The 12,936-nt window shown below is 38.3% G+C and overlaps 3 protein-coding genes and 1 pseudogene across 4 annotated transcripts; all 4 read right to left on the bottom strand. All coding sequences in view use genetic code 12, as the record gives it.

Moving 5' to 3' along the window:
• Window positions 1–2,281: 2,281 nt before the first annotated feature.
• On the bottom strand, window positions 2,282–3,067 carry MCM1 (transcription factor; the record flags this gene model as incomplete). The annotated part of the gene is made up of 1 exon (XM_067693388.1): window positions 2,282–3,067. One exon carries the CDS (start codon window positions 3,065–3,067, stop codon window positions 2,282–2,284), a length of 786 nt encoding a protein of 261 aa, XP_067547115.1.
• A 2,426-nt stretch (window positions 3,068–5,493) lies between these two features.
• On the bottom strand, window positions 5,494–7,780 carry I9W82_004327 (uncharacterized protein; the record flags this gene model as incomplete). Its single annotated transcript, XM_067693387.1, has 2 exons — window positions 5,494–6,399; window positions 6,467–7,780. 2 exons carry the CDS (start codon window positions 7,778–7,780, stop codon window positions 5,494–5,496), a joined length of 2,220 nt encoding a protein of 739 aa, XP_067547114.1.
• Window positions 7,781–9,552: 1,772 nt separating this feature from the next.
• On the bottom strand, window positions 9,553–10,717 carry I9W82_004326 (annotated as a pseudogene). The gene is made up of 2 exons: window positions 10,207–10,717; window positions 9,553–9,893 (listed from the first exon to the last, which is right to left on the bottom strand). Coding segments are annotated over exons 1-2 (852 nt in total).
• Window positions 10,718–11,670: 953 nt separating this feature from the next.
• I9W82_004325 (uncharacterized protein) lies at window positions 11,671–12,795 on the bottom strand (the record flags this gene model as incomplete). Its single annotated transcript, XM_067693386.1, has 1 exon — window positions 11,671–12,795. One exon carries the CDS (start codon window positions 12,793–12,795, stop codon window positions 11,671–11,673), a length of 1,125 nt encoding a protein of 374 aa, XP_067547113.1.
• Window positions 12,796–12,936: the final 141 nt, after the last annotated feature.

The following is a 12,936-nucleotide window of genomic DNA, read 5'->3' as shown; positions in this document are numbered from 1 at the left end:
GAGTAATAAATATCTCCTTCTCTTGTAGTAGTAATTAAGGAAAGCTGTGGCTGGCTCGAGCTGAGTTGTTGTTGACCCTGAATATGTAATCAGACGAAAACTCTTCCAAATTGAACTCTAGCGGGATGAAAAAGTTGGGTATATTCTTCAAACGAGGTTTACCTCAGGTATTTTTCTTCTTTTAATAAGCGTCTTCTCTAAAAACTTTGATGGACCCTTGTGGTTTGTGGTCGTCAACTATCTTAATAAAACTCCTCTTTAGTGTCTAGAATAGAAGCACTCTTTTCTTCAACAAAATCCTAATATGAGAATGTAGGATGGTATGATACTTTATATCCTTTTGGGTTTTTCCTGGTTCTTATTTTTGTAAAATAAACAGTTGTTTATGATTTTTATAAGTTTTGAACCTGTTGATTTTTTTATTTTGAAAATTTTGTAATACAATAATAATAAAAGCGTCTTTTGTAACTTTTGTTTCTGGTATAACTTATTTTGCGTGCTAAACGCTTGATTCTTGTGAAGTAAATATGCGCGCGAATGAAAAAAAACCTCACGCAATATTTTTTTATGTTAAGCTTTTTTTAGTGAGATTTAGTATACTTTATTATATTTTTATTCTTTTCCCTTTGTATCTGTATGAGGATTGATATTATTATAATTGATCGGTATGGGTGAGTGAGTGTGAGTGACTGTAGCGATGTATGCAGGGAGTGTGTAAGTAATTTACAACCAGCGTAAAGGGGTCCTTATAGTGTTGTGATATTTAAGTTTCCCTATGATGACTCTAATTTCCGCTCTAATTGGCGGTTCGTAAGAATTTTTCTTCTTTTATGCACGATTTTTAGCCGAAAACAACTCTTCTAACGTCAAAAGGATAAGAAAAGGGCGCCGTTTCTTTTGCAGTCAGCTGGACCCTAATATGATTTGATTGAAGTTTAAGCGCTGCCAAAGGGGTATATCTATGGTATCTATTCTCTTTTATGGGGGACTTGCGCTGTAAATTATTGCTCTAATGAATGCTAGTATCTGTATCAAGAATTCGTATATGTAGTAGAAATCCTATACGTAATAAATGAGCTGATTAGTAGTGGACTTTCTGAAGTGGAATAATTGTATGACATGACAACTACAGCCATGAACAGAGACACAACGAGCCTCTTATATACCCTACGAAAAAAGCAACAGCAATTACAAGGAGCTCCCGAATGTGAGTTTATGTGGGCAAGTATATTCTTCTATTTTTACATATCCTTACGGCAAATTTCCGACCCCTTCACTTCTACCTCCCTTGCAAACTAATTGGATTCGGGAGTACACATATGCTTCGTGGCGAAAGAGACCCATCACAACACTCAGACTCGTGCTGCAGACTAGTTACAATTATACACCTTACGTTCTATGTAAATAAGTTAAAAAATCCTTCAAAGGGAAGTAATAATAACTGAAAAAAATACATCAATGCAAGCACCAGCAAGAATTTACCACCCAGCTGAAGACAAAGAAAATTGCAGTCGCCTTGACCTGTATGCTGGTTTACGTATATACCTTGAGAAAGCAAGTGGAAGTACCAAAAGAGGAGAATGTTCTTTTGTTCCTCATCTGTCTGTTGATGTAAAAGCTTTGTTGAGGCGGCGACTGAAATATCTCAGACGAGCATACATATCAGAAAGTTCACATTTGTCTGCTTTACGTGAATTACAACTTTCATCTTGCTGAAACCACAAAAGGTTTGATGTTCCATACATGCACGACTTTCAAAAGTTTTACATTGTTCTAGATTTGTTACACTTTAATAAAGAAAAAATTTTTTTTTTTTGCTCAATGTTTTCAATGTTCATTTCAAGTAATTGCACCTACTCCATTTGGAATTACCCTTGAGCCACTCGACCAACCCTTTTAAGAAAAGTATTAAACAAAAGACATTTCACAAAATAAATAAATACACTACTCACTGTTTCTCAATAGGGCAACTTGGTTGCAAAAAAAAAAAAAAAATAGAAAAACATAAGCCTACATTTACACCAGTGTAAAAAATGAGAGGGAGGGAGTAATCGTATTGCTTGATTCACTTACAAGTACGACAAGTATAGTGTGTAATCACACACAACTCTTTTAACCGAAAACAAATTCATTGGGTTGAACTAAATATAAGCTTATAACGTAGAGATTAGAAAGGAAGTCCTAGATTATCAACAATTCGAGAAAGCATGCAACCCCCAGAAAGGCTATGGAATGTCGAGTTTTTCTTCAATATATCCTTAGGATACACCACTATCTCTCTTTATTGATATTGTTGTTGATTAGGTATATTGCTGTTTTGCATGTTTGAAAAATATGCATAATCTCCATATGGCATATTACCAGGTTGACCTCCAGGTTGTCCAGGTTGCCCTTGAGGAGCACCTCCCGGGTTACCACCGTATTGAGGAATACCATGTGGACCACCAGGACCTCCGGGGCCACCAACACCTCCACCAGGTATAGGCTGTTGCTGTTGTTGTTGTTGTTGTTGTTGCTGATGATGTTGTTGGGCAGCAGCGGCAGCAGCAGCGTGTTGTTGTTGCAATTGGGCATGCTGTTGTTGAACATGTGGTTGCTGTGGAGCAGCGGAAGCAGGGGCAGGGCTTTGTTCGGGAGAGTCAACTTGTTCACCTTCACTTTGGTCTTGATCACCACCAAGACCTTCTTCCGGAGCATTCAAACAAGCTTGGATCAAATTCTTACCTTCTGGTTTAGTTACCAATGGTTGCAACTTTGGTGTGGTAAAAGTATAGACTAATCCAGTTTCAGAAACAACCAATAAAAGAACTTGAGTTCCTGTTAATACACTCAATTCATATGCCTTCTTCATAATACCAGCTTTTCTTTTACTAAAGGTAATATGACGTCTACTCTTGTCTTGAATAAATTTGATTTCAATCTTTCTTCTCTCCTTCTGGGTCTTTCCTGAAGATGGAACATCGTCATCGTCGTCATCATCTGGTGGATTGGCTTGACTGGTATTGTTGATTGGATTTCCATTGACGCCAGTTTCATACTCGGCAGTTTCTTCAATCTTGGTTGACATCTAGAGGAAAAAGGTTAGTATAACCAGACCAAGCAACTTTTAAAAGCCACCACGACCAAACGGCTAAAGTGAAAGTATGTTGCATAGGTTGTGTACAAAATTCATGCAAAATATCTTCCCAATCGGGGTACTCATTTGAAATAAAAACAAATCCCTTAAATAACAATAAAAGAGGGAAAAAAAAAGTAAAGTACTTTGATTCACCTAATGCATACTTCAACTGACTTTTGCCTTCATAGATCAGGGTGGGTTCCACTATAGTTAGGATGGTACATACGGCCACAGATATCTATGTGTGTGTGTGTATATATATTTCTATTGTAGTAAAATATACAATCTTGTGTATATATATTTTTTGATGGTTTCCTAGTTAGTAAAGTTTTTTTCTCTTTTTTTCCTCTTTTTGTTGATTTGATTTTCAATTGCCCAATTGGGATTTAATAACACGTTTATTATGTGTGTATGGATCTCAACATGGAAAAGAAAGAAAGTAGTGCGCAGTACAATAATAATGCTTATATACACGTCTTCTTCTTTTCTGTCTCTCAGTCTCTGTTGTCGTGTCCGTGTCCTCACTCAAACGCGACACGACACAAATGGAGCTACACCTTATATATATACCTTAGCCTAAGAGCAGTAACTTACAGTCTTTACTGTTGCTACACTACATCCCATTGCCTCTCTTTTTTTGCTTGCGTCTGTCTTTGTATGTATGTGTGTGTGTGTCCATCTTCTTCTTTTACTTTCGGAGTTAAAGATAAATTAAACTCGGTATCTCGGTTTTACAAGCTCAATGTCACACACATACACCCCTACAGACTGAATTAAAAAGCCAAAAGACTCATCCACTATACTTCATGTGAAGAAGAATGTAACTTACTAATATCCATGTGAGCATATATAAACACACAATACATTACAATTGATTTCTTATCCCTCTCTTACTCTGTCTCTGGGCACAATTAAAGTTTCTTCTCTTTTTTATTTTGTTTGGTTGCAAAAAAAGCACTAAAATTTAACTTCAATTAACCAGATTATAATGAGTTAAAAACTTTCACATTAATCTGCACTTCTAAACAAGTGAACTTGTAAGTATATATACACGACAACAAAACCAACTGTTATTTACTCCATCAACATATTATCCACCAACCTATCATACTTTCAACTACATGAAATATCCATTGGCAAATCAACATCCCATTTATCCAACTCTTGCATATATCGACATAAGGAAAATGTAATGGTCTGTTTCTGATATTTGGATGAGAAAAGAGAGAAATTGAAATTAAAATTTACCGAATTTACCCGAGGAACGAAATTTAAAAATTTGCTCACAACACACCTTTTCGTATAACGTGGTGTATTAAAAAGAGAGAGATCTGCATTAAAGCACCCACCGAGAGAGCTTATTCATACAATCACACCTTCCACTACAGCTACTTAGATGCTTTGCTGTACGATTGCTATTACAATACTACCTGGTTTCTTAACATCACTGCATCGTTAAAGGCTGATTTGAAACTCATACACAATTTGTTGCACACTTTTTATTGGTTGTGATGGTTGCCAAGATGGACAACAACAGTCTCAGATATCATTTCGAATTGCTGGTACTGATGAATGGTGATTTTCTATACGTCATGCTATAGAGATCTTTCCCAAGGCCATAAGAATCAACTCAGTGCATAATTCAGAGTGTTGAGGTTAACGTCAGCCCATGATTGCTTTTACAATAACCAATTGATGAAGACCAAGACAGATTGGAGAGAATGCTTTTACACTTCAATATATCAATGTGCCGGTCAAAATTCAAAAAAGGATAGATGAATGCTTCTCTGTTTCTACCAGAGACAGTATCAAACATCTTGAATCAGCAAACAGCAAAAGTTAGCAATGAATTGTCATACTCATTCATAATCCCATCCCGAATATCCAAAACAAACTTACCATGTGCTGGTAGTGGGCCAACCCCTTATCCCATAGATTCTTCGAAACTGCAATGGATCAAACTTACCATTTATGATTTTCGTTCCTATTTTGAATCATGACAAAGGGTGAAATAGTTGGTCAAGTTTGCATACACGACAAAAGATTACTCAAAGTTGATTGGTTGGCGATTGGAAGTCAGTTGACTTAGATTGGAGCATACAATAGAAAATATGCGGTAAGAGAGATGGATGGAGGCCTAATTATATGACTATATGTGAGAATCAAACTTTCCTAAAACTTACCCACGAAACATGTTCGAGATAATCAAACTTTGCATTTTCTAGTTAATAATATATACTTTTCTAGCTAACAATACTTTTCTTCTTGAATAAAGACACCTATGTCAATGGATAGCTAAGTTACCAAACCAACAGAAATTACTCATCTCGCCAAGGCATTTATAGACAAATATAGCCATTTCTAAAGAAAACCCTTTACTCCATGTGCCTCTTAAAGAATGACATCACAGTACCAAATTTAGAGGGAGGTGAAGATTCACTCCTTTGAGTTCCCAAACCTTCGTCTTGTTTCCCTCCTTTTTCAAGAGGATTCATGTTTTCCTTGTTTTCTTCTCCAACTTTGTTCGATTCCTTTTCATCATCAAGAGCTCTATCCGGAATGTGCTGTGCAGCTTTTTTGCCCACAACTTCTTCTTTCTTAGCATCGAGAGCCAAATTTTCTTTAGGTGGTTCTTGGAGGTGCAAGAACAGCTTAAGACGGGCACTGGCGTTTTTTAATTTACGGATGGAACGCTTGGCCCGTTTTTTAGGACTGTCACGGTCAGCGGAACCCCTACCAGGTGCACCTTTTTTAGTAGCACCACCAGCACCACCAGCACCACCAGCACCACCAGCACCACCAGTACCACCAGCACCACCAGCACCACCAGCACCACCAGCACCACCAGCACCACCAGCACCAGCACCAGCACCAGCACCAGCACCAGCACCAGCACCAGCACCAGCACCAGCACCAGCACCAGCACCAGCACCAGCACCAGCACCAGCACCAGCACCAGCACCAGCACCAGCACCAGCACCAGCACCAGCACCAGCACCACCAGAACCATCACCAGTACCACTAGCACCGGCAGCAACAGCATCAGCAACAGCATCAGCATCAGCAACAGCAACAGGAACAGCATCAGCATCAGCATCAGCAGCATCAGCACCAGCACCAGCACCAGCACCAGCACCAGCACCAGCACCAGCACCAGCACCAGCCCACCAGCACCAGCACCAGCAGTCCAGCACCAGCACCAGCACCAGCACCAGCACCAGCACCAGCACCAGCATCAGCGTCAGCAGAATCATTACTGGAACTTCCTTGAGACCTTCCGGCTATCGACGAATTATGAGTAGACTCTGATGATTTTGGTCTCAATATGAACGCCTCGAGATCTTGTACATCCTTGGGCTGCATTTTAAACCCTTCTTCACCAGCAGCAAGTAATTCTAGAAGTAGGAACGCAATCATGTCTTCACACCCCTTTCGCTCAACTTCCAAAACTGCTTTCATATCTTCACACCCCTTTCGCTCAACTTCTGAAACTGCATTCATATCCCGTATTCCTTTGTATGAAATTTTTGATATCCCCTCTGGTGCAACAATAAATGTAGTATGAGTTCTGGTCAGCCACATTTCTACAATGAGCAGCTGTGGAACTTTTTTATGGCCCATCAACACCTCAGCGGACGGGCAGCGTTTTTTAGCCTCCATGAAAACTATGTAGTCAAAATCTTGTTCAGCAGGATTTTGACCCCCATCTAACCTCACCCTTTCTCCTGCTCTCACCTCCGTGCTTGAATCTATTTCAATACCTGCAGTCTGCTTTGCTCTTGTCACCAACACATCAGGATGCTTTTTGGCAATCTTAAGGTAGTACTCCCTAAGGAGTTGAACGCGCTCCTTTGGATTTTTATTGAAGCAAAATTTTATGATAGGATATAGAAACCCTTGCGCGAATGTTGTTGCCCACGGTGCTTCAATGCAGCTTTGGAAATCAATTAAGGGCAACAACATTTTTACGCAAGGGTTGAGAAAGCGACTCGTTGGAATCAACATTAATTGACTCCGATCCCACATTTTCGGGCTATCCACACATTGGACTTTAAAGTCCTTGTAAATATCTAGATTCATAGTTTGCATGGGAAGCGTCTCTTGAAACTCATATTGTATCAAACCAGCGCAGTACAACACCAACCCAATAGTGATGACGTTACCAATCGACTCTTTAAATTTGTTAGAACCACGCCACTTTCTTCTGCAGTAGAAGATCATATCGTCGATGATTTCTACTACAAGACTAGCAACACCAGGTGAACACTTTTTCTGTAATGGTGGTTTTTCAAAGTCAATAATTTGGCATATCTGGTTTGTGATGTTAACGATTTCAACCCTGTCGTGTTCTTCAAGCTCGGTAAATGCAGGGCCGTACAGGATCTCGAGCTGTTCACGAATAATCTTCTCCATATTTTTTACCCGTTCATCCAATTCTTCCAACTCTTCCACTCCTAACATTTCTGCCCCTTCTGCCAATTCTTCCACTCCTAACATTTCTGCATTTTCAGTAGTATCAACCTTATCTGCATTTTGAGCCTTTTCTATGTTTCCGATCTTTGTATTTGTAGTTACATCCCCCAAACAATACAAATTGTACACATCCTTCAACAGCTCACAATCCACACCTTCTTCTTCTGTAGCCCTTCTAAAGGCTTCCATTTGTACTTCCAACAAGAAGTGTTTAAAAAAATCCAGAGATCTCTTTTCCTCAGGGTTCTCTGACAGCATGGTTGATAGTGTTTCAGTCACTAAAGTCAGACGAGTAATCGGCTTTTCAGAGTTGACCCAACAATAAAGGAGACCACAAAATAACACACACACACACACAAAAAAAAAAAAAAAGCGACTGCCAGTTTATTATGCTCCCTTCATATGCCACTTGATACCAATAAGGACTGGCATAATCATTTGTGCAACCGTTCTCAACTCTATGTTGAAATACTGGAGGCTGTAGATAACTGATTCCTTTTGTGTAATATAATCCATGTATATTAAGGGAAGAACACCTGGAATGGATGCTTTATAGATGTCTTTTCTCTTTATCGAAGTTATGTTGATACAATAATATATATTTGTTTTAGGCCAGAGACGCCTTCTTTACATATTCTTTTGTCCAGACCTTCGTCTGGTTATTAATAATATTAATATCGTTCATTATAAAGTGAATCTTTATTTATAATTGTATCTCGCTTAATACAATAGATTTTTGTGCATGTCGTATATATAATATGCACGATTTACTTTATATTATTACATCGATGCCGAAATATAAAATTTTTTTTCTTATGCACGATCTAAAAAATAATTTCCTCTTTGGTTCTGACAGGCACAAAAAATTTTTACCTTTGGACTTGCCTATTGCAGATTATGTTGAAGTGTGGTAATTCAAGTATTCTTTGTCATGACAAATGGACACGACATTACACAATAACCTAAGCTAACCTCGTCTCATATTGAATGTTTTATTTATCATGATTACCTAATCAGAATTTATTTAATCCTTAGTCTGGTGAGCTTCAGAGGTTTTTCTAGTTGCCAGCAAGGCCACAATTATGTACCAGTCTTTGTGCGAAGCTTCACCTAAAAGTAAAAATAGGGATTGAATTCCCGTATTGTAAATTTCAGTTTTGAAATTTTCTTCTTCTAATTTAAACGAATACTGTCAGGAAATGGAATAGGTATCCCGATTCACGTACCGAACTGATAAGAGTTACGGAAAACGATTCCCAACCTGAAAGGTGCTTATCTTTTTAGAGTCTTGAAGTATAAAGGTGGATCTTTCCCCCTTATTTTTATAGTTCTATTTTTATATAATCAAGTAATTTACTACACTTAAACTAACAAATACATTTTATTCAAGTTGCTCATAAAGCTATTTATCAACAATGTCCTCATCTAACTCTATTGCTCCTGAGTTTATTCCTGAATCTGCTTCTACTCCCTCTTCTGCTGTTCCACCTGTTACTGCTCAAGTTGATTCCTTCCAACAAGATACTACGTCGATTTTTTTTTTTGATTTTTATACGGGCACCGTACCACTTTTTTGTACGGACATTAATTTTCACCGTACTAATTTTGCTCCAGCACCGTACAAACTTCGTACGAACATACTCAAAATAACTTTTCGCAACACTTTCTAACCTAAATTATCTAAACAACCTACACAGGGCAAAACTTAGTAAAGTAGTTAACATAACAATATTTTTCGAGTACTTATCCACTACTGTTCATACTATTCACATTCATTATATCTTCGCCATCTCATAATCAGTCACTACAAACACATACCACTGTTATCTTATATCTCACATCATCATGTTTCATTAACTTTAAAGTCTTCACATCCTAGCCATTTTCATCTCCTATTATTATCAAAAGTCCTCAATAACAACAGAGGCCACGCAGACTTCATATATATGGTGTATAATTCATCATTTGTATACCACTTTTTGAAATTCACTTTCACCACCTCTCATAACACTATGTTCAAATTTGAAATCTTCATTGCAGTGGAAATGATACCTACTGGTACCATATGGGAGATCGTGACTCAAGACTTTCATATTGTGTGTGGGTAACATTGAACCATTTACTGGCTCCTCCGTCCACCAGTTAATGCAACTTCTGGGATACCTGGAGGTCAAACCACATACGGCCCTAGCATCACACTCAGCATTTGCGCGGGTTGACACAAGAGATAATAGTTTATCATGGCTTAAATGTCTTAGATCATTTTTGAACCACATTTTCGACGCTAAATTGTTCATATGTTCTAAAGTGCGCAAGTAAAGGAGCATCATTATCTATACCGATAATTCATATTATATAGTAGTTGTATATCATGAATAATTCAGCCAGTGTATACCATCTTTGGAACTTTACTTCCAAAACCTCTTTGGAAGTATCACTAGTAACAGCATGTGTGAAATTTGTTAAAGCCCCATCGCTTGTATCATAAATATGGTAACCAATCACGCCGAAGGGAAGGTTGGGACTGAGGACAATAAGTTTGTGAGTAAACAGCTGACGGAAAGAACTCCATTGCTGACCCCACCAATTGATACAACTATTGGGATATCGCGTACATAGTTCACATACATCCCTTGCATCACATTCCAGAGTATTTTCACTTGATAAAATAAGGGATCTCAACTTGCCATGCGTGAATCTTTTCAATTGCCGAAGCGCAGAGGGTGCGTAGTTTTTACCGTAGACTCGCAAACACAATTGGACTAACTTTGGAAACACGTTCCCCAAGTCCTCACAAGTAAAAATGGCACCTATATTGATATCTCCATCTATAGTTAGCTCACGAAGGTAACGAGTCTCGAAAACATCACTTAGGGGAAAATTGATACCAGATTTGTTCTTGAAATAACTTTGCAACACTTCCAACACTTGCAACCTCATACGAAATCGGCATCGCTTGTATTCTTCACTATCATATACGTAGATTGTTAGCTCACTCACATTTTGAAGCCAAGAAGGATACTCTGGATTGTTACGACAATAGGCGTCAGAAATTTTAATCAGCTTGACATTCTCATGCGGTGACAGCAGCCGCACAAATTTATAAAGCGGAGTATTGAAAATCATTCCACAATAGTAAAGGTCAAGATATGACTGCAAAGGCAAAACATATTTCTTGCAATTTTCCGACTTATAAAGTGCTACTAGCTCGAAATATCGAATTGTTGCAAAGTGCCTGAGTATGCAATCAATCATCGTCACATTGTGAGCGAACAATTCCAAATGATAAATCTCTTGTGTCCTATCCATTTTTGCTAAGTACCTCTCAAGCGTATGGGATGATATTATTGTGTACCGCTCGCTTTTGCGGTTGTTGAGATTTTTCGAAATGTGAAAAGTTTCATTCAAATCAGTTCGTTCCTTCAGTTCGTCGTATAATGACCATGGTGAATAAACATATATGTTCCTGTACAATTTGGGTTTGGCAATGCAGTAAAATCTGGAGTGTAGTGGAGCTAACGTTAACGTATAGTGTTGGTTGAGATGATGGAAAACTTCTTCCAATACCTCAACAGGTAAACTTGACAAGGAAACCATCGCACTGCTTAAGCTCTTGCTTCATGGTTCAATACTCATGGAAAATCAAGATTTTATATTTGTCTTGTGCACCAACTCTCCTATAGTTTCCTCATTTTCGGACCTGCTTTTCAGCGCGAAATTTTTGATTGCAAAATCGCTATCTGCCTCTCCCTTTGATGATTCGCTACTACGTACTGCTAATTGGATTCCAACATGCTCATTTCCGCCTTTTTATCCAGCCCAAGGCTTTACTGATTATCTTTCACAACCAATTCAGGTTTTTAGTTAACAGGTCGATTGATCATCCTTGCAGTGAATAGTTTATTGATTGATTTTCATTTTGGTTGCAAAAAGTTTTGATTTTTCCTCTTTTTAGAAGGAAGAGGTCGTGTTTATTTACTATATGTTTTATATACAGGATTAAACCCAAAAACGATCATTAATTTGTCGTATGAATAACAAATAAAAAGACTGTATATAAAGTGTCCTATGGGAAAGGCTCAGTGGGTTGCTGCTCCATTCACTTCCACTTCATGCTTTAATGGTGAACTAGCAGAGTTTGCAACTTCTTGGTCCACTTTAATCTCAACTTCTGCCCTCACTGGGTCGGCAACTTCAGGAGTGGACTGTGCTGTACTTACCGGAGTCGAATTAGCAGTAGGAGCATCACTCTTGACTTCAAGTTCTTCTTCTGTATTCTCTCTAACTTCAATTCCCAACCTCTTCAAAATCTTACTTGTCTTGTCTTTAAATTGAAGTACGCCGTTGTCATCATCTGAGCATTGTTTCCTCTGATCTAGTATCAAGGCCCTCAAAAGCTTACTTTTGGTTATCACCGACCTAGGTATCTTACTAATTAGATTCAGTAACTGGGTCAACAGATGACAAAGTTCATCGGTGTTGGCATCCTCAGATAATAATTGCTCAAGAACATCCTCCTCAATCTTTTTAAACTTTTCAATTGGTTTTCCATAAAGTTCAGCGAATTCATTGGTGTCTGGAATTTTTGCAAATACTGTTTTTTGTTCCTCTAGGCTATCGTAGATATAGTTTCCCTCTTTGATGCTATACTTGTTAATGTCTTGTACTCCCCAATCTGAATCGTACTGGGCTAGTAACTCCCTTTCGGCTTCTTTCTTAGCTTCAGCAAGGCTTCTCTTATCTGCTGGGGCAACCACTTTTTGCTTCTTACGAGGAGGAATCTTCACCACAACATCGTCCTCCTCTTCCCCTTCCTCCTCGTCTGCATCAATGTCCACACCCTCTGGTGCTCCCTTTGACCCGTATTTGATGAATTCCTTCATATCCAATGGATCTTGAGCAAGTTTAAATGCTTGTTCCAACACGGTATCCTTTCTTCTCTTTTGTGAACTTTGGACAAAATGAGCAGCAATATCATCTTTACTCAACGGCTTAAGGTCACCAGATTTAATCCATATATACGTGTCATCACTAAAGAATTTTATAGGCAATATATTTGGCGTTGGTTCGTGTTGTTTATTCATAGGTCGCTTGTTGAGAATGTGTGATGGTAATAAAGCAGCATCTAATACCATTGCTGGCCATGCTGGGTATCCTTTAACTTTGGCTAAAACTATGCTTTTTGGTGGGTATGCTGCTGACATAATTGACTAAGGATGAAAGTTTTTGTTTTGATTTTAAGACGTGATAGAGTTGAAAATTTCCGATGTTTAAACTTTTTTTTTTTCGTCTTTCAATGTTTTTTCCTTTGTCGCATTTTCATTTGTTGTGGGAGAGTTTTTGCG

This window comes from Candida metapsilosis (genome assembly GCF_017655625.1).
Source record: "Candida metapsilosis strain BP57 chromosome Unknown scaffold6, whole genome shotgun sequence".
Taxonomy (NCBI): domain Eukaryota; kingdom Fungi; phylum Ascomycota; class Pichiomycetes; order Serinales; family Debaryomycetaceae; genus Lodderomyces; species Lodderomyces metapsilosis.
This window is presented reverse-complemented; position numbering and strand designations above follow the sequence as displayed.